The sequence below is a fragment of the Aplysia californica genome, unplaced genomic scaffold (assembly GCF_000002075.1).
Source record: "Aplysia californica isolate F4 #8 unplaced genomic scaffold, AplCal3.0 scaffold01059, whole genome shotgun sequence".
In the NCBI taxonomy this organism is placed as follows: Eukaryota; Metazoa; Mollusca; class Gastropoda; order Aplysiida; family Aplysiidae; genus Aplysia; species Aplysia californica.
The window spans coordinates 16,497-43,175 of NW_004798329.1; the positions used below are offsets into that span (position 1 = coordinate 16,497).

The window sequence follows — 26,679 nt, forward strand, 5'->3', positions numbered from 1 at the left end:
CCCCGAAAAAAGAAGTCCTCCCCCCTCACAATCTGATCAAATGTGTGGTCATCTTCCTTTTTTTTGGATAACTCTAGTGGAAAGCAGGAGATGTTATCTTTAAGAACAAGAGGTCTTATCTTGCTTCTATTTTCATTATCACATGGTTGCTAGGATACCCAGCTGGTGGCTTCCTCTTCTGTTCTATCTTATTTTATTTCTTTCTTTTTCTTTTTACAGTACTAGACATATTAGTAATTTAAACGTTCTACTTCTGATAGGTCACATGGCTAGCTCAGTTGGTATCATGGTAGGCTGCTGTGCAGGAGGTGTTGGATCTAAATCACCAACAGGATATTCTCGACCCATTACATATTGGTTGTGTCCTATCAGAGATGAACGTTATGTTGGAGATCCTGTCTTTTCACTGAACTCGCTCATTTAAATTCCATTCTTAGTGTGCTATACAACACATGAATTTCTCCAATGCTGGCTTCTGCGAGCTACAATTTACAATTGACTCCTGCAATATTCGACACTTAAAGGATCTATTTCAGTTGCGAGTGCCGTAAGTGGGTGGTTGGCGGGTTTTCTGGTGTGGTTTGCCCTTTTTTCCTATCAAACATCTAATTCATCTATCATCCTTATCTGTCTTCTTCCTTTTTTGTGTTTGTTACTCTCTTGTATCTCCTCTTATCCAGGAAAAATATATGACCTTTTCGTATTGCAAGTGCCGTAAAACTCTTACTAAAACTAAACAAATGCCGTTATAAATAGGTGTTTCCTGGTTGGTTGCGATGACACTTCTTGCTGGTGTGCCATGGCTCTGTTTACTACTCATTGTCACATAGGGTAACCTCAGCACTTCATTGAAACAGTTTTAACACACATAGTTCTCCTCAGTGTTTTGTAATATTTCTTTTCTTCTCACTATTGTATCTTTCCAACTTTTTGTGTTTCCTTCCATTGTGTCTATTTGTCTGTCTGACTTTACTGCATCTCATAATGATTGTTAATGTATCTTCGATCATCTTTTTATTTTAAAGAAAACCCAAACAAATTGTGTCTTTTCAGGCTGTTCGTTGGAGCTCCAAAAGAAAATGTGGTGATTGGTGGAAAAAACACAGGCGGTGCTTTGTATAGGTGTAATGCCAGACAGCTGACAGACTGCTCAAGGATCACTGATGGAGTTTGTATGTCCTCATGCTAGTTTACTTTTGTGTCAGTGTTCTTCTCCTTCTTCTGCTGCTTTGTGGGGGCTCTTTTGGCCTAGAGGTTATGGTGTTCACCTCTCATTGAACAGGTCCCGGATCTGAAACTGGAAGCGACGGAAAGTTTTCTTCTCTAAAACTTTCTCCTTTCATCTCCTTTCCTGGTCTCTAACCACGTTCTGTCTTCTGCTTTTGTCTGCACTTTCTGAAAATGTTTAATGTGTTCCGCGCGCCCATATGACTTTAAGCAGTTGTGAGTGCTGTAAAACACTTATCAAAACAACCAAACATCTTTTCTGCTTTGGTGGCCATGAAAATGGTGGCAATCTCCCTTGACTTATATGACTATGAATAGATGAGTATGTGTGAAACAAGTTTTAGCATTCAGTTTTTGCCTGTTACTGTACAATGCTTATGAGTGCTGTGTTGATTCATGCTGCTTTACAAAATGGAGGATGGGTACATTTTTTATAAGGTTCCAAGGGTTGAATGGCCCAAGAAGAAGCTAGTTTATTCAACATATGTTATGTTATTGTATAATTGATCAGCATGAATTTCTTAGCAGTGTTTTTATGTTGTTCCTCCCCTTTTTTGTGAGGGCAATACTTTTTGTGGTTTAGATAATGCTGTTTTCATTAATTGGACTGCTATTACTTGCGGCATGTAATTGCATTCCTCATTTCATTATGTACCCTCTGTTTAGATCTGTATCATAAACTTTGTATGATTTGTCCAATGTAGTCTGTTTTCTTATTGATTGTTATTTGAACACAAGAAAGTTTAGAAAGTATTTGTATGGGTGGCTGGTGGGTGCTCTCGTGTGGTTTGCTCCATCTTTTTTTTATCAAACATCTATCAACCTCATCTCCCCTCTTTCTTTTTAAAAATATATGTTACTCTCTAGGAAAACAACATCATGCCCCCCCCCCCCCCCCCAAATCTTTGACACTTATAATATGTCCTTTCTGTGTTGCAAGTGCTGTAAATCTCTTACAAAAAGTAAACTAAAAACGAGCTGTGTACCATAGACTTTATGTGATTTGTTCATCATAGTCTTTTTGCTTTTATCTATTGCTGTTATTAAAAAACTAGACAGTTGAGAGAAATTTTCTTCTGCTCCGCAGCGACCCCACCCAGGTCCAACGAGCTGCTTGAGGACCAGTGGCTGGGGGTGTCTGTGGCATCCCAGGGCCCGGGCGGCCAGCTTGTGGTAAATAATCTTTGCGTGATTTGAGGGCCCTTCATTTCTCACATCATTCTTCGTAGTAAATAGGTGTTTCCTGGTTGGTTGCGGTTGACGGGGAAAAGCATGGTGGCTCAGGACACTCATACTCTCCTGGTCAGCGCTCAAGTTATTGTATTCTCATGGTTTTTCGAGGAAACTGAAGTCTACTTGTCTACAGCTAGCAGCGTGCCTTTTGTTTGTTAATTCTTTCTCTATTTGTGCACTGGGGTTCAGCTTGTCTAAATTTGCTTTTACAGTAGTCATGCAATTTCTTTTTTTTTTTTTATCATTTGCTATTTTATCATTTAAATCAAAGTTTACACTGGCATAATGAGCTGGAATCATAAATTTCTGATCACTCATGGCTTTTTATTCAGAGCACATTAAGAGTAAAACTTTGTCTTAAAAATTATCATTTTTCTTTTGTAGTGCTACATAGATGCATTAAGAACTAGTTAGAGCACAGCAGCTTAATACAGTATCTGAGAACCAACCGAGGAACATCTATTTTTTGTGTGAAAATCTTCCAATTTCTTCTTCTCAAGTAAACATCCTCTGTTTAGCAATCACCTTGCTGAGGCTTTTTATCACTATTTAATCATTTCATTTCTCGTTTTTTTTTTTCTCCTATGTCCTTTTCTCCCTGTGGGATAGATGATTAAGTCCAATATCATGCACAAAGCTTTCTGAACAGTATTCTGAATCCAAATGTTTCGAGTATTCAAATATCAGATATATTTGCAGCATTCCCAACCTTCGCTTCACACCCTTGACTTCATAGCTATGATTATACATACTCCTTTTGTGCATGTATATTTGTAAAGCTAGTACCATAAATTGCTCTGGTTGCAGATGAAAAGAAGAGATTTAAAAAACATGTGTAATTCATGCGGCGCGCACAAGCTGTACTCATATTGCCTATTGTCAGCTCCTCCAATGAGATATTCTGATGTACCTAACTTGCAAAGGAGAAAATAATTCTGTGCTTCAATGTTTTGTGCTCCTGCTAAATATACAACACAGCAGTCTTGGAGATGTGTTAGCTTTTGTGGTGTAGTACCCAGCTCATAGATATAAATCACCTTCATGACAGCTGTTGTCTTTTCTATAGAGGTTTCTCATCTAACATAAAGCTGTATTTAAATGTGCTTGTGAATAATGAGGAGCAAAGACTGAATTATTTATATAATATAATCACATAAGAGTCTAATTGAGCTGAGCATTAAGTTAACACTTTTGTTGATTTGTTTGGTTTAGTTTTTGTGTCGGTTGTGTTTGTTTACTATGTCACATTATTATTATAACCGGCTTCTGTTTCAGCTTTAATTCTGAGGCCTTCTGGCTATTACTAGGCCTATCACACTGATTGGTGTGCCATTAAACTTGCTTTTGCAGAGTCAAGTAATTTCCAGTAAACACAAATTGTGTTGGCAGATTTCTCATTTTTGTCTATTATTTCATGAAAATGATAGTACAATTAAAGAATAGATTTGCTGATTAAGGGTGTAGTCTTGACTCGCCTTACTGGTCATTTATTTCATTTAATGGTTGCTTCTGCGGCACTGTTCTGGGGGGTGGGGTGGGGGTGGGGGTGTAATTCACATTAAAACAATAATTTGGAGATTGGACTGGTAGTCCCTCAGTCTTTTGGAAACCACATGTTTGCTGTGTAGTGTCATCTTTCAGCGATGTATGGTTAACAGTGTGCAAATTTTCTGCTGTGTTAAAGCTGGTGTGCCCTAGTTTGCCTCCTGACCACTCATGCAGAACACTGGCCTATTTAGGAGCAGCAGCAGTGTCACTCTGTGTACAAGTCTCTCTCTCCCCCGTCAGCTAGGCTTGTTGTTTGTGTTTTCTCTGTGTTGATCAAGTTGTAGACCTGCCTTGTCTTGCAGACATACACCACTTGACACAGACCTCCTGTTGGGCCGAGTTCTCTCAGAGCCGGGACTCTCAAAGAAATGGTTCAACCACCCAATCCTGGAGAAGCAATGGGGGCAAAATTATAGCATGGCTCCGAATCTGAAAATGACTAGCTGCAAACGAAGCAAGCATTGACTGTCTTTTGAGATATGAACAGCTTTTAACTATTCCGATTCTGGCCAGATGGCAGCAGCACTGACAATCCTGATTTGCAGCTTGATTATTTATTGAAAGGTCATAATTATAGTTATAGTAATAACACAAAGTCGCAGCAAAGTGTTTTCAAGTTGTAACTTAAGTCTATTATTTATTTGTTGTCCACTTTAAGTTTTTTTTCTCGTTCAATTTTTTTCTGAAAAATTTAGAGCACAATGTAAATTAATAAAAGAAGTACAGTCATTAATGGGAGTGAAACAAATGTTAAATAAAGGAATTCACGGGAGGTTTCAGGAAAATGCAAACAGTGTTTAGTTTTAGCTGAGAAAATTGATTTCCATATTTTGTTTACCTTCTGTTTTTTGACAAATGAGTTAAGATTTATTTTGAGGTTTTGTTAAAAACAGACAAGTTTTGGTTGAAAAAAACCCCAACATTATTTGGTATCATTTGTTTCAAAGTCAATGATAATATGCTTATTAGGAGATTGCACAAAGCTGTTTAATAATAAAATTTGCATCGTGCCGACTAATAACAGCATGAATGTAAACAAAATCCCAACCCAAGCAACCATGAGACTTAAGTCTTTGTAGTTTTCCTAATAATGCTAAACAAGCAAACAAGTATTGGCTCATTACTTAATTGTTTCATCATCTCAATATTGATACACAAACATCAGCTCCCACTTTGTCTTTTGAAGCATGTCTTTTATATTTTTTTGTTCTGACTGTTCCATTCTGTGTGAAAAATTGGTCACCCAATTTAGGTGGGAAAGACAATTTTCTTTGCTCACCACGATAAAAGGAAAAAAAAGGCATGATGATTATTCCTTCAATTTATTTGAGTGTATTTTTGTGTAGATTTATTTTGAGACTGACATAAAAATGTATTTTGTTCATCATTCTCTGCTTTGCAGATGAATTATTTTGTACCCTCAAAAAGATCACTCATTTTATTTGACAAAATCCAATTGGTCAGCAAATTGATCTGAACACCCAGATATTGTACACAGAGAATGCATGGTATTGTGTCCTTGTAGCGGGCTAAATCACCTGATATAACTGCATGTCAGTAGTCACTTAATGCTTTGTTGCAGTGGCGTGTGCATGTGCCTGTCGTCATTTGCATGGCCTCTAGATCGTGTGATGCATGCTGAATCTTATTTTATTCATCACATCTTACTAACAATGTTGCCTAACTGTTCAGCTTACTAATTCACTCTTTTCATGCTCACTCTATTCGCACTTTGTAGACAAGTTACATATTCACTGTTGTACTGAATTTCCAAATATTATATTGAAAGATGGTATTACTCATTTGAAACTCAGATTTGTGACATTTGTTCGTTACATGAGATAAAACTACTGATTTATTGAAGTATAATTCTGACATGTTCCACTTATCTTGCACCACACACTATGAAGTTCAACAAGCTTTTGTTTCCCTTGGTAAGCATGTTGATTACAAACAATTTCATGCATGTAACTAAACGCAAACTGGTATTGACAACTGATGCCCAGAGAGTGACTTTCGGAAAAGTTTTGATGGTCAGGTAGTCAGACATTACATTTTTGCATTTGTATTGCCCTCATTTCATGTTTTCACAGCCCTACACATCTTCCCACCTTCATATTCTCATGTTGGTTGATTTGATGGTAAAGTAATGATATGTCACAAGGTTTACAGTAAAACATTGTCGTGATGAATTGTTTTGGCACCAAACACTGTTTCATCAGTGTTAAAATCATTACCCATTGTTCAGTCCCATTTAATCGAGTGTCTCTGTCAAATCATTGCGTCAGAGGTTTCCTTTTTACTTTTTCATAAATGATATCCTCCATATCTCTGTGTCGGTGGCCTCCTCCGTACCATAACACCAATGATCTTTAGTGGGTGTCTCCGCTGTATCATTTCTTCACCACATCATTACATCAGTGCGTTCGCTCTACACTCTATTGGAGCATCAATGGTCTTGGCTGTACCATTACAACAGTGACTTCCACCATGTCATACCCATGGTCTCCACCATGCCATAATGTCAGATGTATTATTCACTCTACGTCAATGGTCTCAACTGTACTATTACGTCAGTGGTATTCACAATACCTCAACATCAAGGGTCTCAACTGTACTATTACGTCAGTGGTATTCACAATACTTCAACATCAAGGGTCTCAACTGTACTATTACGTCAGTGGTATTCACAATACCTCAACATCAAGGGTCTCAACTGTACTATTACGTCAGTGGTATTCACTATACCTCAACATCAAGGGTCTCAACTGTACAATGACGACTACGTCAGAGGTATTCACTGTACATCAATGGTCTCAACTGTACTATTACATCAGTGGTATTCACTATACATCAATGGTCTCAACTGTACTATTACCATTACGTCACTGGTATTCACTATACCTCAACATCAAGGGTCTCAACTGTACCATTACTTCAGTGGTTTTCGCTGTACCTCAACATCAGTGGTCTCAACTCTACCATTACTTCAGTGGTATTCACTATACCTCAACATTAATGGTCTACACCATGCAATTACATCACTTAACCATTACATCAATGGTCTCAACGGTACTATTACGCCAATGCTGTTTGCTCTGCTATTACTTCAACGGTCTATACCTTAACATAAAGGATCTCCACCGTCCTGTTACATCAATGACCTCCACTGTACAGTGACATCAGAGACCTACACCACGTCACAACATCAGTGGTCTTCTCTGTGTCATTTCATTTAATGACATTGGTGATACCTTTGTAGTTATGGTCTTCGATGTATCATTAGAGCAATAGTGTTTTAATGCTTCAGGTTTAAAAAAAAAATAAAGCCTAATCGTACAGCTTTTTGAGTCTCGGGTGGTTTTGGCGTAATTTTAATAATTATATCAGCCCTGTCATAGTCTGACCATACCTCACCAAATTTCTCAACGTTTTTGTTCGCTTATCTCTCATCCTTCTTTTTTGTGTTTTTTTACTCCTTTGTAACACCTAATTTTCTGTGCTTATATGACCTAATTGTGTTGCAAGTGCCGTAAAACTCTTTTTGGAAAAAATTAAAGAAAAACCTTTTCAGTGAATAAGAGTGCAGTCCTTGTACAAGGTCTTGTTCCTCAAACCTCTGGTACTTTTGTATGATGCAGATTGTGGATACAGTCTGTTTCTTCCTCTTGTTTTCAATCTTACTATCCTTTTAATCTGTTCCTTGTGAAAGTCTGTGATTATAATGCTGACTTCATGTAAACTCTGTTTGACATTAAAGAAGCCGCAGAAGGCTTAGTTTCCACTGAGTCACAGTTGTGCCTCGAAGTTTTGCACAAACGTCTGGCCTCGGAGCATGGAATCTTGAGGCTTACAACATGGAACATCAGGACACCGGCTCACAAGTTAGAACAGAAAGTGTCTTACGACAAACACAGCTGTGTATTGATTTGACACACGTAAAAACAGAAAGTTTAGTTTTAGTTTTAGGAAGAGATTTACTGCACATGCAACGCAAATAGGTCATTTAAGTGCTGAAGATTAGAGGTGTCACAAGAGAGTAACATACAACAAAAAAAGGAGGAGGAAAGATAATGACTATAGGTGTTTGATAGGGAAAAAGAGCAAACAGTACCAGAGCGCTCGGCAACCATCCACATGATAAAGGAAGACAGTGCAATAGCTACCATGACATTGGCCTTCAAGAAAGAGATGTGTTTTGATTGATATGAACCAAATGTCAAAGTACTTCAACCTCTGATTGACCCCAAAGAAAACCGTCCTCTTGAGACAATGGAGAAGTCCAAGTAAAGCTCCATTTCACCCAAGAAAAGCTGGTAAAAAATTATGAGAGCAGCAAGACAGTGTGCCAACAAGTACTGGACTGAACTCTCCTAGAACATCCAGGCTGCAAGGAACATTGGTCACACCAGAGAAATGTATGGAGGAATATCGTCGTTGTCCTTCCCTCTCCGTATATAACCCAAAATTACAAAAATTCCGTTTTGACTGAATTTGAAAAAAATAATCCTAATCTATGTTCTATTTTAATTTGGAAGAATTATGACCCTTGAAAGTCGTAATTTTTCTTCACTTCTCTAACCGTGGATGAAAGATTTTAGTTTCCTTTTCAACTTCCCGTATAGCTCTAACTCAAAACATATGAAATGAATTATATGTGGATAGCGAAAGGCAGTGACGATATATCATTTGTTTTAAGTTATTTCAGATGAATGATGTTTCACAAGTGTTAGTCTTTCGCACTATTTTTGATACCGTAATGTAGAATGTATGCTACAGCATTGTAATTGAAATGTGTGCATTGATGTTAGTTAGGTTTTTATTTATTATTACAGTGGTCTCCAGTTAATAGCACGCACCTTGTGTGACAGGAAAAGCTTACTCTAATGTGAATGTGTTAATACGCGAATTTTGAAGGGGGATGATCTAGAGTAATTACATCAATGATTGACGTGAACTACCTCGCATCTGATAGCCTTTGGTGAGTTGCATCAATGAGCTGAGCTCATCCTAAGGTGTGAACTTTTCCTTCTCTGAATGATCACAACAGACAATGGCCATCATTATTACAGCTCTCCCATTCTGTCCGCTCTCTGTGAAAGGCCGGTCCTTGGCCTTCCTCAGTGCACAATTCTGTTTCTCACCTTGTCCTTTTACATCTTTTTCTACTTGGCAATGTTATTGCAATTGCAAGCGATAAAGGAGTTGCTTCTCTCCCATCAGTTACAAGCAACATGAGATATTTTATGTCTGATCTCTTTCTGACGCTAGGGCAGTAGGGATTGTGCTATTAGATGAGGTTGTTGATTTAGAACTTATACTTATGAATGATAATTTCCAAAGAAAAATTTGGTTCTGCGCTGTCAGCATGTTTTAAGACGGATCATGCTTTATCCATTATGCTATTAGCCGGAGACCACTGTATTATGATTGTTGTTATTGATGCTTTTTTCTCGCTATGTGGTTTTCACCGTGCTGACTTGTAACGAATCACAGCTCAATATTTTCTTTGTATATCATTATCAAGCACTATTTTTGCATTCACTGCAGTTCAATTTGGAAGATCAAAATATCAAAATAGGTGGTGGTGCAGTTCATTTTGGGAGATCAAGATATCAAATTAGGTGATGGTGCCGTTCATTTTGGAAGATCAAAATACACATGTGTATCAAAATGAGTGGCGGTGCAGTTCATTTTGGAAGATCAACATAGGTGGTGGTGTGGCAGACACATGCAATTTGGTATGAATGTCGAATGAGTGGTTTTAAGTAAGGGGATGCCAGTTGAGTATCAGACTTAACCAGTAATGTACTGTTGACAAAATCAATCATTCAATTCCTTTTGAATGTTCTTATAACTGCTTTCTGTTTGGAGATATTAATTTGCTGTAGGCAGTCCATTTAACAAATGAAAATTTTTCAGAGGAATAATTTTGAGTCCCTTTTAGTTGCATGCTAGTTGCATGCTTATAAGACTGCAGTAATCTCCATTTGTCTCTTTAGGCGTTTTTTTTTTCTTTGAAGTTGCAGTGCCTTATCTAAAAGAACTTCTTCATTGGAGGAAGGGCATTTTTTGCCATACAGGCAGAGGCTAAAGATTTGCTCTCTGACAACACAGTTCCCACATCAAAATACATATGATATAGTCTTTTCATGGTCTGACCTGTACCTGTGGAAAAGCTTGCTATGTAAACGAAAACCCCTGCCATGACATAAAATGTTTGTATTTGACTTATCCATATTTCAAATGTGCTCATAGCCCATGTGGGAGAATCAATGCTGTAAATTAGCTATAATTTCAAATTTATAAATTGACAGAGACAAGAAGGAAAGATTGCTTATTCGTGGCAGTATAAAAACCTTTTTTCTGTGCTGTAAATCATATTAAGACAGTTTTAGTGTCAGAATTTGGAGCATTTTATCGATTAAGTACTCAGCAAAAAGTCATTTTGTGTTCAAATGGAAGGCTCATGGTTATTACTTTATTTTTTCCATTACATATGCTGTCATTTCTTTTTCTAGAACAACAAGAGCATGATCCTTTGAGATGTGTGAGGATGGTTGGTGGGTGCTCTGGTATGGTCAGCATCTTTCTCTTTTCAGTTTCAGCATTATTTTTGTCCTTTTCTGTCCTTGGCTGGACGTGGTCTTTACCCTCCTGACTTGCTATAAAGAAGAACTCAACCATGCACGCGGGTCCTACTTCCTTTCTTTCCCTCAGTTGTTTCTCTCCATCTCTCTTGCTTCTCCCCTGCACTATATGACCGCTATACTGTCGATGTTTTGTCAAACTCAAATCCCAGCAATGCTGAAGTAAGTGAAAATTTTTACAAATTGTAGAAAAAGTAGTTCTGTGTGCTTTATGTATCAGATCAAGTCAAAGTGTTCACAACATTCACATGTTATGTTTTGTGCATGTATTATGTTTTGCTGCAGATATGACTCTTGCATAGTTTATCAAAGTAATAAAGATTTGTAACGAATGCAATTATACTGTAGTTGTATGCTCTGTATCTTGCCAAGAACGTTTTTATCTGATTTTCCCATGAATTGTTATTTTCATTAAGTTTGGCAAAAATCGTATTGTCCGTGCATTGTGCTCTGCTTGAGTTTGCCGACTGTGCTTCCTCTTTCTGTGAGAACTTCTCTGTTGGTGTCCGCTAGTGCTAATTTTGAAGAGAAAACTGTTTTTCATTCTGCTGTCTAGAAGTGAGAAAACTGCTTTGGACATTTTTTTTTCTAGATGTGTGAAAGGATTATTAGTCTTTTTGTTTCATGCTTTCCCTTTTTTTTTCTCCTGGGTTCACTTTGTCATGGTTGATTTTTTTTTAGAAGAGAACAACAAATAGATACAATGCAGCCTCTCTATAATGACATCGTCGGGACCAGAAAAAAATGTCATTATATATAGAGTTGTCGTTATAGAGAGGCAACGAATAATTACTAATGATATATATATAGAAGAAATCGGAACCTGGGCACCAGGTTGCTCTACAGAGGACGTCGTTATATCGAAGGTCATTATAGAGAGGGTGCACTGTAAAACATTTGATGTTTTGCAGCTGGCCAAATTTTGAATATAGGAATCCTTATATTTTAATAATAAATGAGTGTGTGTAACATACTGAATCAGTTACTTGAAGACTACCATACCATTTTGAGAAGGAAAAGAAAAACTTTGCTGGTCTGGGTTGAATTTCTTAGTTTTCACTGATGTATAGCAGGTGAACATATTTTTATGCAAAAGCACAAGTTATCTTCTTCACAAAGAAAGAATTCAAATTTTAGAATGGTAGAGATGAACTCTTTGTCATGTCATGTATGGTGTAGCAGGAAGGCACTTGGCTGCTACACATACAAGACCTGAGTTCGATTCCTCTGCGGGGATAATTTTTATGGAGTATCTCAGTGTTCTGCTGGGACATTGTGTCCATCTCTTTCAGCCAAGTTTGGCCCTGACAAGCAGGGTGGAACCCGCCTCTTAAAGGATCTAAAGTGTGTCAGTGAGGGGGAAAAAACCCAGCAGACTCTAAAAAAACCCAACCCCAAACACTTGAAATCTGCTGGACCAGCAGGGTTACCTTTGGCTCTTTTCCTTTCGCTCAATTGATGTAACTTCAGTTTGAGTTACCATGTGAGGTACATATTTTATGAGATATCTGTCTCTCAGCTGGGATTGGGATGTATCCCACTCAGTCAGGGCTACTCTGACAGTAGTGACAGGCAGGGTAGAAGCAGTCCATCACTTGCAAGTGCAAGGCCAATGAAAGCATAAAGCTTTGCTTATGAAGCAGTGCAGACCAGCTGGAGGTGCATATTTTGGGAAAAATGTAATCTTTTTCTTAAGATGGAGTGTAAAGAGAGTAGATCAAAATGGTGGTCTGAATTTTTTTTATCAAGTGTAGACATTCATGAAACAGATGAGGTGCAATAATTGATCTTGGTTGTTGGCCACTAGTACTTGTAGGTGAAAGGTTTTTGAAAATAAAGGTCAGAATTCAGAAAGAGAAGTGTCCATATACAACATGATTATACAGACTTTGATTTTGTTTGCATTTTTGATTTTTTGTGTTTTTTGTTTTAGTTTCTTTTGTTATTTGTCTTAATTTGGAGAGTCTGCATTATGAGCATTGTAAAGTGGTTGAGACCCCTGTTTCTTATAATCTAGAGACACTAGTTCAGATCAGTACGATCTTGGACTTTCCATGGCTCTCTGACCGTGCCTTTTTCCCGTAATAATAGTTTATCCGTTAATGTCTGATGATGACCAATGCATCTGAAGAGGAAAATTTTCTAAAATGAAATAGAAAAGTTACTTAAGATGACTTGTGGCTTCTGCTATGGCCAATGAGACCGATTCTGGCAGAGAAAAATTTGCCACATTTTGAGCATTTCAAAACTTCACTTCCACTAGCAGATGTGTGCAGCTTGTGGGTTTCTCTCTTGGCTTCAGTATTTGTTTGTGAAGCCTCATAACAGACTGAAGTTTGAAATAAGCGTCCTTCCTTGTGAAGAGCCAAATATTTTTTTATAAAGAAAAATTGGAGTTTGCCAAATTCATACTGGCATGGTTTGTTTTCTATGATTTTATTTTGGAATGAAAAGGGAGATTTGTGGATTTGAATACAGATCAGTCTGAGCTGACTGAAGATTGCTTTTTATGATATCTATGGTGTGGGGAGTATTTCCTTTTTTGGAAATGTCACGATCTGAGCATCAGTTGCATGTTTCCATTACGTTAAAATCTGTTCTAAACAAAAATAAGTAAACAGTATAACCTTCTTAGTCTTTGCTGTAAACTTTTTAACTACATAATAGTTATCGTTATTTTGAAATTTTAGAAACTGACCTAAAGTAAAAGCTGCTGAACAGGATTGTAGTATTAACCATCTGTTGCATTCCCTTGGCTCTGATGTAGATCTATCACTGACAGTCAATGTTTTGTCTAGGCATGTGCCCATCGCGCCATCAAAGACAATGCAGCCCTAGGTTATTGCAACGTTTGGGACCAAGAATTTTTCCACACAGTACTCTTCCGGCCATGCCAGAATCTACCGCACACCTTGTTCATGAAAAACTTTGGTCTGTGTCAGGCGGGTATGTCTTCAGCACTGGGACAGGTAATGTATATCCAACCTTTTTCTACATTTCCATTGTCAAAGTTTTTTTTTTTCCCCCTTGGATTGATTTCCTCTCCACCACTAGGCTTGTGCCCATCGTTACGTGCAAAACAATGCAGCGTTGGGTATGTGTTTCACATTCTCTCAAACCTTGGACTATGAAGATGTTGTTATACCATGTAAGAGACTGTCCCACACTCAGTACATGCAAGATTTTGGCCTCTGCCAAACTGGTGTGGCAGTCTCTATAGGACAGGTAAATATGCTTTGTTTTTGACTACCTCTTGGACCAAAAGTTTCCACCGAGGAGACGTTTTTAATGTATTTTTGCTCATCAGAAAGAAGTGCACTAAAGGAATCGCAGATGATTTTACTCGTAAAATCTCTGAATGGGATGTCTTTCCTTTTTGAAAATGGGCATTACATATAATTTACTGGTCTTTATGAATGCACAGAGTAGACTCATGTAGTGTACTGAGTCTTAATGTCAATATTGTATTCATGTATGAGCAAGTTTGATCTTGTATTTTTACCCTTTTATGTGGTACCCCTTTATGTGGAAACTTTTGGTCCTGTGTGTAGAATTTTGATGAGGAATATTTTCATATCTTCTTCAGTAATTTTGTTTTGGATAAAAGTTGTCATGCCATCTAAGTTCATATTCTTACTTTTTAAATGAAAATATTTGTGTTCCCTGGGTCCTATTTATAATGACATAAAGGAGAACTATAAAACTGATTTTTGTGTAGTCGAAATCTTCCTCTTCATTGTAACTTAGCCATGAATTATTTTTGTAAATAAAATATACTGTATATGTTAATTTTGATGCATGAGGAAGGGTAAGTGATTGTGTGCGCACTTGTGTGCTTATGTCTATGTGCAGATGTGTGTATGTGTTTATGTGTGTGTGTGTGTGTGTGTGTGTGTGTGTGTGTGTGTGCGTGCATGTGTGAGTGTGTGCGTGTGCGTGCATGTGCACATGCGTGTGTGTTTGTGTGATGGTCTTTGTATTTTAATATTTCTGTGTAGATAAATATAAATAATTTTATGAACTTGAATGTTGGTTGAATGACCAGTTTCATTAATATGTAAAAGCTCCTTGAGCCTATTTGAATAGCTGGCTCTATAGAAATCTACTTATTATTTTTATGTTGCTATTGTTCTGTGATGCTGTTTAGATGCACTAATGCTACTTCTTCCCTCTGGACTGCAGGATGATGCTCTAGTCATGGGTGCCCCAGGCTCTGTTTATTGGCAAGGTAACTCTTATAATTGCCTTTCAAATGCTATAATATCACTTACGGTTAGCTGTTTTTTAAGCACCCCTGCTTCATTCCTTTTCTTTTATTCTGTTGTCATGCCTTGATTTCCCTGCCTGTCTGTCACTGTTGTAGTTTACTGACAGTACCGTGCTCATCCTCTGTGAAGGTCAAATTTGATTATTTTGCAATTGTGGGCCTATTCTTAATTAATGTCCTGTGTTGCATCTCAGCTCATGTGAACATTCTTTTTTATGAACAGAGATGATGAAGTTGATATTACAATATTGTAGTTCTTATTAGTTTTATTGTTAAGTCTTCATCATTCAAATTTACTAGTGCATGAGCAGTGCTTTCTCACTGTTGTAACGGGTGATTGTATGGTGTTCTTGTGTGGTTTGCTCCTTCTTTCTTGTCGAACATCTATGTGTTCTTGTGTGGTTTGCTCCTTCTTTCCTATCAGACATCTGTGTGTTCTTGTGTGGTTTGCTCCTTCTTTCCTATCGGACATCTCTCATCTGTATCTCTCCTCCTCTCCTTTTTTTTAGTGTTACTCTCTCTTTTTTTTGGAGACCTCTAACCTTCGGCACTTATACGACCTATTTGTATTGTAAGTGCTGTAAAACTCTTACTTAAACTACACTAAACTCACTGTTATATAGTTGAGACTGATGGAAGATTTGCCCTATAAAGTTGTGCAACTCTACAGCATGTTGGTGAAGGGCATTGACCTTTACAATGATAACGCTGCCGGTGCAAGGTGTTTCCTCAGAGAAAGGGACAGTTTCTTCCCCTTTTAGTTGGTTGCCGCTTTTGGTAAAAAAGACAATTTTGGAGAGGGAAAAGAAATGAAAAAAACCCCCTATGTTTACCCCTGAAAATTATCAGGCTGTCATACAGGGCCAGTTAACAGAAATTTTTGAAAACTTTTTGGAAAAATTATTTCTTTGCACGAAAAGCTGATTTTAAAATGACTGATATCTATTTATATTATATGACCATGTAGATGCGCTGTACTTCTGCTGAGTGAAACTTGCTTTTAGTTCTCAGTATGTTTTTTTCCCACATGGTGCACTTTGTTCCTGTTCTGTCTGCAGGTGTTATGTTTTATGTGAACGTGACTGATGAGCTTGGCGTTTCCTGGAAAGAAGTTCCCAGTCCGTACAGGAGATCCGACTCTCAAGGAACAGGACAGCTCAGTCCAACAAGCAGCTACTCCTATAATGGTTAGTTTCTTGGATGCATGTTGAGCTTGAAGAAAAAATAAATAAACCAATGCCAAAACACTCAAGACTACTGAGATTCCGAGCAGGAAAATGTACATGTTGTAAGATGAGTTAAGTAAAGATTTTCCTTTATACTTTGAAAATTGTTTGCCATGAAGAAAAGTAGAACAAAAATCCCAAAACTCTCAAGACTATTGAGATCTTGAGAAAGAGAAATAACCTGTTGTAAGATGAGCAAAATGAAGATTTTCCTTTATACAGTGGAAATTGTTTACTCTGAAGAAAAACAACAAGACAAACCCCCAAACACTCAAGACTATTTGAGGTCCTGAGAGGGAAAGTGTATGTGTTGTGGGATGAGCAGAATAAAGATTTTCCGTTGTACAGTGGAAATAAGGAGGCTCTCGTGGCCTAGAGGTTAAGGTGTTGGCCTTTCATTCAAAGGTCCCGGGTTGGAATCCGGGTAGCGGCCGAAAAATTTTCTTCTCTAAAATTGTCTCCTTTCACCTCTTTTCCTGCTCTCTAGCAATGTTCTGTTTTCTGCTTTCATTTCCACTTTCTGCCCCCACCCCCTCTCCTCCTTTGCCCCCTCCTCTGGGCTCCTGACTCTTTCTGCAGCCTTTCTACTGCTACTCCTTGGCTCCTCCTTACTGCTGTCTTTCAGCCACACCCCTGATCTTCTGGTGGGAAAGATCTACATCTAGTCTTCTCGGACAAGGGCGAAAAATCTCGGAGGGCCCGTGTGCAAGTTGCGCTCGTTAAAGATCCCTTGGTGATCTAAAATCGATAAGAGTAGGTTTCGGCCGTCCCCCGGGCAAAATTCAAAATTTCGTACCAACTGAAAATATTATGTGTGTCCCACGCGCTCATATGACCTTATGCAGTTGCGAGCGCCGTAAAACACTTAACAAAAACAAACGAAAAAACACAGTGGAAATTATGTCTTAAAACTCTATCCACCGTGGAGGAGAAAAAAGGCTATCTAATAGTGATGGGCATCTTGGATAGTGTCAGTATGATGTAGAAAAATGCAATGGGGGGAATCTGGAAGTGGTCATTTGTACTGGTGATTGTCTAGGACAGGTGGGCAGTTAGAGCAAATTCAACACTATGTCGTTAATTAACAGTCTGATATTCAGTGGTGTTTATTCAAGACAGATAATCTTCTTAGACGTATTTCAAATTTTCATCTTTAAAAAAATTATCAACAGAACTTTTTTGAAAGGGAACTTTTTCCTTTTCATCAGGTTATTTATATTCTGTCTTTTATTCCCTTGTATTTCAAGTCTGTCGTTTTGCTTTGCCTCCTAGAAAGAGGCTTGATTTAAAAAAAATATGTCTATACTAATCTTTCTGTCACTGGAGTACTTAGTCAGATAGCTTGTAAATAACGAGAACTCGGAATTATATGTGAGGCGTGCTGACAGAATGAGTTACTTCTCGTATTCCAGACCAATGGAAATACATGTAGACATCATGCTTATAGGTGAAGTTTTTACAATTTATAAGGATGAAATACTAAAAGGCATGTTATACTTAATGAGTATTAATAGAACATCTACAAATTTGACCCTAGTTTTGGTTTTTGGCCAATATCTCCACTTGTGGATTGCAAGAAGTAACTCATTATGTCGGCAAGCCTCACATATTAATTGTTCCAAGAGAAGACTGAGGGTCACTGATGATGGAAGAACAAGTCTCAGGAAAAGGCCAACTGAGTTGATTTACTCATACATCACAACGTAAAACCACTACCATTATACTTAGAAATAGGTCCGTGGCAAAGAGTGTTTTTTTCAAGCACTTTAAAATATTTTGTTTGTCAATGAAAAATAGGCCAGGATGCTGTGACTACGATTTTCCAGCTCTTCAGACGTAGATACGATTTTGTCCAAGTGACAGGAGTTTCATCGCGAGCTGCATTCTATCAGTTAAAGTAAAGTATAGCACCCCCCCCCCCCCCCCCCCCCCCCTCCCTTCCCACTTCTTGAATTGCTTGACCTAGGGTCTTTGTGGGTTGGGTGTTAATATGTCTTACAGGAACAAGACTTGGTAGGCTATGATTGTTGTGATGCATGAAGACATGGGTTTGTGTGTGTGTGTATATGTTATACTTTACTTTTACCTCCCATCTTATAATATTTGTGATATCGATGTTCTCCTTCTCTTCTCTCCTGTGCATAGGTTACGCCGTCACTATGGGCAAATTTGATGGCACCAAACAACTGTACTATGTGTCTGGAGCTCCCAAGTCCAGCTCTCTGGGAGAAGTAGTCATCTTCACGCACAGGAGTGATAATGCTCTTCGTTATGACAAGTCACAGATTCTCCAGGGTCGACGACTGTTCTCCGGGTTTGGCTCCAGCCTGGCAGCTGTGGATATAAATAATGATGGGTAGGCGTTTGCCATCAAATTTGAGAATGAATTCTGAGGCTTATAACATAATTGCCTAAGTCTTTTTTTCTTTCTCCAAATTTTTGTTAATGATATATCGTAAATATGCCTGTTATCTGTTTCATATCCTCAGTATAGCAGTGTTATATTGCTAGTAAACAAGAAATCATAGTATTCAGACATTTTCACACCTGTTCAAGTCTAAAGATTTTCTCTAAATTGCAAAAAATAATATTACGAAGTCAATTGTGTTCCAGTAATCTGGGAGTATTAAGTTTTTCATGGAGGAACTGCTTGTGTGCTCTGACTGTGGGTGATTGATCTCCCAGAGAAATGAGTACTGAGCCATTATCACAAATGTCTGTATCAAGTCTGGAACTTGTAGAGGAAGAAAAGCTGACTGAATTGAATTGATAAGTTCTTGCTTGCTTTTAAGAATCCAAAAAAAAGACACTGGTATTGATCTATGTAGAAAGATTTGTTTGATATTGATAGGCACAATGCGACAACGCTGAACTCAAATTAGAATTAAAAAAGAATTCCTCTGCGTATTTGAAATTTAATTCCTTTTTGACAAAAGTGACGATAAATATACCTGTCAAAGTATGGTGATGAGTTTTCTTTGTTCTTTTTCAGATATGACGACCTTATAGTTGGGGCCCCTTATTACTACAAGAAGAACCATGGGGGTGCTTTTTATGTATATTTGGGCGGACCTTCAATGGTAAGCATATGTAGTTTATTATTTTCCTTGATTTTGTCCTTTTTTGTTCTGCTTCTGTTTTTATTGAAGGGTGGAATTTTGTCACATGCAAATCATATACTGTGCAAAAAAAGAAACACATAACCAAATTGGCCACCGTGTATAATCGTATATATAGCACTGAATCACTTTTGATATAAATGAAGGAAAGAAAATACATGTTGAAATTTTATTCATTGCTGTTTATAAATTAACAATTAAGTTGAATTGATTTAAAAAATCAATTGGATGCTCCGATCCGTCCGTCCAAGAATGGCCATTCAGTACCGGGTGTGGCCCCCTGCTGACTGGAGTACCGCTTGACATCTTGTAGGCATCGAGGCGATGAGACGATGAATGTTGGGAAATGGTATTGCCCTCCACTCTTCATCCAAGGCGGCAAACAGTTCATCAGGAGTGGCAGGGGCGACAACTCTGTTCAGGAGACGTCTGTCCAAAGCATCTCAAATATGTTCTATAGCGTTCATATTCGGTAAATTTGAAGGCCATGGGAGTGAGTGTCTGGACATTGTTCCTAGCCAGAAAGTCTCTAGTTACTCTGGCAGTATGCGGTCTGGCATTGTTCTGCTGGAAGATTGCCCCTGGTTGTTGAAGCAATGGAAGGGCATGTGGTAGGAGGACGTTGTTGATGTAGGCCTGGGCTGCAAGATTACCTTGTACTCTCACCAGGTTGCTCCTGCGAGTGTGGCTGATTGCTCCCCACACCATCACACTGCCACCACCATGCGATAAGGCCTGGGAGATACATCCAGCAGCGAACGTCTCATTTCGACGTCGGTAAACTTGACGTCGTCTATCGTGTCGAGAGATGAGAACATTTTTATTCATCACTGAACCATACGTTCTGCCAGTTCTGTAGCCTCAAGTTCACGTGCTGAGTGGCCCATTGTCGTCGCTGTTGGCGATGCCGGTCCGTCAACAATGTCCTGAAAACAGGTCGATATGCGCGTAACCCTCTTTTTTGGAGTTGGTTGCGTACTGTCTTGTCGGAAATTCTGATGACATTCCGAAGCGCTTGGACCGTTGAAGAGACAGGCACAAAAGAATCCCGCAGGTGACGAAGCTGAATAAAGCGATCATGGGCTCGAGTTGTTGCCCTTGGCTTCTCGGTTGATCGGCAGTGGAGTTGGACTGTTGAAACTTTGCAAAAAGTCAGCTGATGGTAGACGATGACACGTTGAAATGTGTGGCAACATCAGTTTCGCTTTCTCCGGCTTGCAAACGTCCAGTAGCCTGGTTTTGCTCTTCTATCGTTAGTCGTGGCATGGTGTATCGCTGAACTAACAAGTGATGAAACCAATTTTTTCGGCCATTATATAGACACCCTGTGAATGAACTCACACGCCTAGTTTCGTGCGACTGCTCACAAAATTAGACAAGTTGTGAGCTTTTTAACACTCAACCATCACACAATTCAAAGGCTCAGGCTGCGCCTACCTGTGAGTAAACGATGAAATTTGTAGTCAAAAGTTCAAGACAACAAATCACACATATGTGTGAAAAAAACTAGCATGCACAAAACCTCATCTTTACATATTTTATTATCATAAAAACACATGCACTTGGGTATGCGTTTCTTTTTTTGAAGAGTATATTAACATCTGAGTGCAGTAGTGGGACACTTTAAAAAAAAATTCATTAATTTGTCTAGACCGAGGGTGAATAAAATTTTAGCTGTAAATGCAACTCTAGCATCCTTCTAGAGATTTATGTGTTGCTTTTTCAATTTTTCCTCACGTCTTATTGTGTTTTATATACTCTTCCAGTTAGCTTTGTGATGTGTTTTTATTTAAAAGCTTTTTCTGATTTAACTGAGCATATATTTGTTTTCAGTTTGAAGGGACTGTGCACACGGAGGTTTTGAGTCGGAAATTGGGAACAGAGGAATGTGAAGCTCTCTTGTGTGAGCATGCTCGCTTTGGCATGAGTGTGTCAAAGATTGGTGATGTGAACATGGATTCTTTTCAAGGTCAGTTTTTATCCAGCTGTTAATATTACTTTTCCCTTTATGCTTTTTTTGTGGGGGGTAAGTGTTTTATGGCGCTGCATAAGGTCATATGAGCGTTCAGGACATATTAAACATTTTCAGTTGGTAGGAAATTTTGAAATTGCACGGATGGCAGCCGAAGCCTACTCTTATTGGTTTTAGACCACCAAGACCACTTTAACGTGTGCAACTTGCACAACGGACCTCCGAGATTTTTCACCTTTGTCTAGGAAGGCTAGGTGTAGATCTTTCCTACCAGAAGATCAGGGGTGTGGCTGAAAGACGGCAGTAAGAAGGAGCCAAGGAGAAGCAGTAGAAAGGCTGCAGAAAGAGTCAGGGGCCCAGAGGAGGGGGCAAAGGAGGTGAGGGGGTTGGGGCAGAAAGTGGAGACAAATGCAGACAACAGAACATTTCTAAAGAGCAGGAAAGGAGGTGAAAGGAGATGATTTTAGAGAGAAAAATTTCCGTCGCTACCCGGATTCGAACCCGGAATGAGAGGCGAACACCTTAACCTCTAGGCAACAGGAGCCCCCCTTTATCTTCTTCTTCTTCTATCCCGTGGTTGGGGCAACCGTTGGGGCACCACTGCATTGGAAAACCAGCTCTCGCCATCTATTTTTGTCCCCTTTTATGCTTTCTTTTAATTGAGTTAACATGTGCGAAAATATTGCCATGAATAAATAGTAGTCTTTCTGTTATCCTAATGTACTTAAGTAGGTGAAGTTTACTGTGTCGTGTTCATTCTGTTTTAAAACTGACCTGAAACTGTTTTCAGATTTCGCTGTTGGTGCTCCTTATGAAGGCACTGGTGCTGTTTACATTTACCATGGAGACAACTCAGAAGCTGGATTCAATACTGATTATGTTCAAGTAAGTAAAAAAAATGAAGAGTGTAGTAGCATTGTTTGTTTTTTGTGTGTTTATGGAGTCAGAAATAGACTGTAAGAGCTGGTCATGTCACAGTGAAGAGGGTAAGGCAGAAGGATGGTGGTCTTTGAGAAATGATTGGTCGCAGTCATATGCTCTTGTCAGTGGCCTTGTATGGTATTTTGGTCACGCTTTTCGCCTTGCACACCAGAAAAATGAGTTGGATTCCCATGTTAAGAATGTATTGTATTATACTTCTTTTCTCTGCTGTCCCTTGTAGGAAGATTTGAAATGGTCGACCTTCAAAATGATTAAAGTTGCATCAATGTTGGTATAAAACTTTTACAGAGTAGTCCTAAAAATCGCTTCTTGTAGAAATGTTTAAGAGATTTCTTTGATTCAGTCATGTGCCATAACATGCACAGAAAAAAGGGGCAGAAATGGATTCATAGGTATCTCCTTGTGATTGTTTTTTTTTCTGATGCATTTTTGGGATAATGTTAACCCTTTAATGGCTAAAGCAGGATTTGGCCTTTTGCTTCAATTTTTACATCTCTCTTGACAGAAGTGATACACATTATATCTCTGGGGACCTTTTTGATCCAGCAGAATTTTCTTAGATGCAAACTTTGCAGCTGAATGTGTTGGTCAAAATTTTGGATGACAGGGCTTCCGTATGAAAAAGCAAAAGGATCCAGATGCGTTGCAGAATAAAGGGATGAGGTTGAAAGCCTGTGTAGTAAAAATGATGCAAAGAATAGTGTCCACCCCATCATCCATGTTTCTCTTGTTCCTATGGGAAGGAAGAATCTTTTGAAACTGTTTTCAGCTTCTTCTACTATCTGTGAAAAACAAAAAGCAAATTATATTGTATCAATTTGCCATAATTACCGTGTTTGAAAAAAACAGTTTCAAAGGAGTTTAAGCCTCAGCTCGGTCTGATATTGTATCTTTGGGAAATGCACTTTACACAAATTTCCCATTTGGTCTGGTCCTTTAGAAGATAGATGTTCTACTCAGAGGTCTTGCCTATTAAATAACCTAATGATGTTGATAGGGGTGTTAATCCTGTACCATTTCACCATATTTTTTTTTCAGAGGATAACAGCGTCGGATCTTCCTCAAGATGTTCAGCCCCTGTCTTCCTTTGGATACTCACTTTCTGGAGGAATAGATTTGGATGAAAATGGATATCCAGATCTCCTTGTTGGGGCGTATGAGTCCGATGCTGTTGTTCTTGTCCGCTCAAGGCCCATAATTAAGCTCCACGCTGATCTGAATGTAATGCCTGAGTCTATTGACATGGAGGCCCCTGCCGAGTGTCCATTCATCGCCGGTGAAAATAGGCGTTGCTTGAAGATTGAGCTGTGCGTGAATTATACCACCCGCCCTCTTAACAGGTGAGAATGCCTTTCTTACTTAGAATTAATGATACGTAATGATAATATTTCTCACTTCATCATCTACCTCTTTCACCCTGGTATTGGGTACAGGCTACCAAAATTTCACTTATGAAGCACATTTTCACAAAAAAAGTGTTACATTCACTTTACAAAAAAACCAGAACATGGATTGTTATGAATTGGTGTTTTGTTATTACAGTGGAACTCGGATTCAATGAGCTCGGATTCAACAAGAACTCGGGTTCTACGAGATGAGATAGATTTCCCGTTTTTTCTTCTTCTTTAAAATCAATAAAAATAACCCGGATTCAACGAGCACTTTCATCAGTGAGCTGGGATTCAACAAGGTTGCTCCCAGGGTGAACAGCCCCCGAGGATGTGGCGTCGCTCATTTTTCTCCCAGAACGAACTTTATCTATTCCCGGAAACCATCCTTTGCGCCTGCATCGTGAGCCTTTATTCACTTAGCCGATTGATTGCGACCAATCAGCGGCCTTTTTCATACCAACACATGTGTTTTTGGCAAACGCACGTGTCTACTCAGGCGTGTGTCTGGGTCGGATGGTTGGCCTGCACACGTGTGACTGTGTGTGCGTGTCGGGGAAGGGAGGGGGGGGGGCGCACTAGCGGTCCGAGCGTTGAATCATGAATGTCGCAGATACTAGTGTGTCACAGTCTTTTTTCCCCTCGGCAACTGATCATTATTACAATGATTTAGCTAATCTTGACGTAGATCTACGTAATGAATTGTGCGCTGGTCTGTGGAATTCTTAAGTTACTGTATGCTAGGCTCTACACAGCAACACAACTTTTTGGTTAGCAATCGAGATTACACAGGTGTGTGCATTTGAACGAATCGGTCTCTTTTTTACTCAGCTTATAATATGCAGGCATTTCAGGCACTACTTGTGACTTCTCTTTATACATTATTTGCTCAGTGCCTGTAATTATCTACACAAAACCTCGTGTTCGCTATAATGAACACTCGGATTCAAGGAGAATTTAGGTCAGGCCCGGTGGCCTCGTTGAATCCGAGTTCCACTGTACAGCATTAAAGTTTCCCCCCACGCTAGCGTACATACTATAATACAAAGAACGTGAATTGTTATGAATTGTTAGAGTTTTTTTTCCTTACAGCATTAAAGTCTTTCCCACACTGGTGTACATCTAATAATGATAATAATAATGATGATGTAGACCATTTCTATAGCGCCCACTCCAGTGTGAACACAGCTCTAGGGGCTTTACATAAATGCATGTAGGAACAATGTTCACGCACGCATGCATGCACGTGCACGTGCACTCACACACACACACGCACGCACGCACGCACGCACGCACGCACGCACGCACGCATTACAAGCGCACATGTGCACACACGTGCACGCCAAACACACACACACACACACACACACACACTCACACACACACACACACACACACACACACACACACACACACACACACATCTACTTACTTATCATACGTGCACGCTTACACATCGTTACGAAATGAGCACATACAAAAACATAATAAAATAATATACACAATGCAATTCGCAAAATACATAAAAGCATACATAGTTGTTTACATAACATTGAACTGAACATGAAACTACTAATATAAAAATGATGTCATTAAATGGGTCTTTAAAGGTATTTTAAATTTAGACTCAGATGTTGTATGCCTCAAGGGTTGGGGAAGAGAATTCCAAACTGATGGGGCAAGGTAGGCAAACGTTTTACCTCCTTTTATAGGAACTCTTAAAAGATACTGATCGCCTGATCTTTGTGTTTTAGATTGAACATACAAAGAATGTGAATTGTTATGAATTGTTTGCGTTTTTTTTCCTTACAGCATTAAAGTTTTCCCCACGCTGGTGTACAGTGTTGAAGCAGAGAAGCAAAGGAAAATAGCCAGAGTAGAACTCAAAGATTCTACAGACCCTTTCAAAAAGGTGTTGGAGAATAGGAGGGTGCAGCTGTCTCCCTCAACCACTTGCGTGGAAGAGTATGCTTTTGTTAAGGTAATTATGTTTGAGTATCTTGTTGTAGAGTCTTAGCGTGGGTGGTTGGCAGATGCTCCGGTGTAGTTTGCTCTTTCCTTCCTGTCAAACATCTATTGTCCTTAATACTCCTCCTCCTTTTTTGTCTTTGTTGCTCTCTTGTAACCCTTCTAATATTCTGCACTTGTATGACCTAATTATTTTGCAAGTGGTGTAAAACTCTTACTAAAACAATGAGTCTTAAAACGGATACCCAGAGTTCTAATGAACTGTATGTTCATGATCAGATTGGATTGAGGTGGGTCAGCAAATGGTGCTGGCCAGTGCACACTATTTAAAATAGACCTTTATATTGATGAAACTTTCTGCAGTGTGCACTGGCTTTTACCTTTTTGAAGGTGAAAAGCTCATAGAGTAGTCTCTCAGCTCCTCTTTTGATAAACTGCAATACGTTGAATCCGCAAAGGGAAGTTACCTGTTAAAAAGTAGTGGATTTTAAAATTTGCTCAATTTTGAAATACTAAAAATTGTTTTGAGAGGGGAGCGAAGTCTGAAAATGAACAACATGGGGTCAAATTAATGATATTTTATTGATGACATTTTGGGCTAATACTCTGTTAATGAAGGGAGTCATGTATCCTTCAATGAACTTATCCAGTCTCTTTAGGTTTCTTCATGCTCTTTTTAAAAAGTTTTTTCTGTTAAATCAGCTTTGTCCAGAAGTATGATTTTCTGGTATTTGAAAATTACTTTTATAGCTGCCAAACAGTACGTAAATAAGTATTAACTAATCTACCTTTTTTTGGGATAAAAAAAATGGAAGTCCGTTTTCGTTTCTTGAAATATATGTTCTTTGTTTTTTATTAACAGTGACCATTTTTTCCCTCAATTCTCTGTTTGTCAAATCAGAACTCCTTAGATGACAAGTTCAACCGCATAGAGTTCACATTTTCATTCAGCCTGGATCTGAGCGATGATGACATCAGTAGCTACCCGGACAGTGCTATTCAAGACGTTAATCGTTTCCCTGTGTTAGATACTGAAGGTTCTGCTGGAGATAGTGCAAATTCTGTTGTTGCCTGGGTATGTGACATCATTTCTGTGTCATTTTTGTCTTTTCCATCCTTTATGGTGTCAGTTTTGTTTG

At 38.8% G+C, this 26,679-nt stretch overlaps 1 protein-coding gene across 2 annotated transcripts in view; it reads left to right on the forward strand.

Moving 5' to 3' along the window:
- Positions 1-1,053: 1,053 nt before the first annotated feature.
- Positions 1,054-26,679, forward strand: part of LOC101857916 (integrin alpha-PS1) — a gene marked incomplete at its 5' end in the record, with an annotated part of 43,187 nt that continues 17,561 nt past the window's right edge. The window contains 12 exon segments of one of the 2 annotated variants that reach the window (XM_013089829.2): positions 1,054-1,172; positions 2,315-2,400; positions 13,457-13,627; positions 14,841-14,886; positions 15,984-16,112; positions 18,297-18,507; positions 19,144-19,231; positions 21,104-21,239; positions 22,033-22,127; positions 23,223-23,524; positions 25,385-25,553; positions 26,442-26,615. In XM_013089829.2, the coding sequence (XP_012945283.1) occupies positions 1,054-1,172; positions 2,315-2,400; positions 13,457-13,627; positions 14,841-14,886; positions 15,984-16,112; positions 18,297-18,507; positions 19,144-19,231; positions 21,104-21,239; positions 22,033-22,127; positions 23,223-23,524; positions 25,385-25,553; positions 26,442-26,615 (1,726 nt within the window). 2 annotated transcript variants of the gene reach the window in all.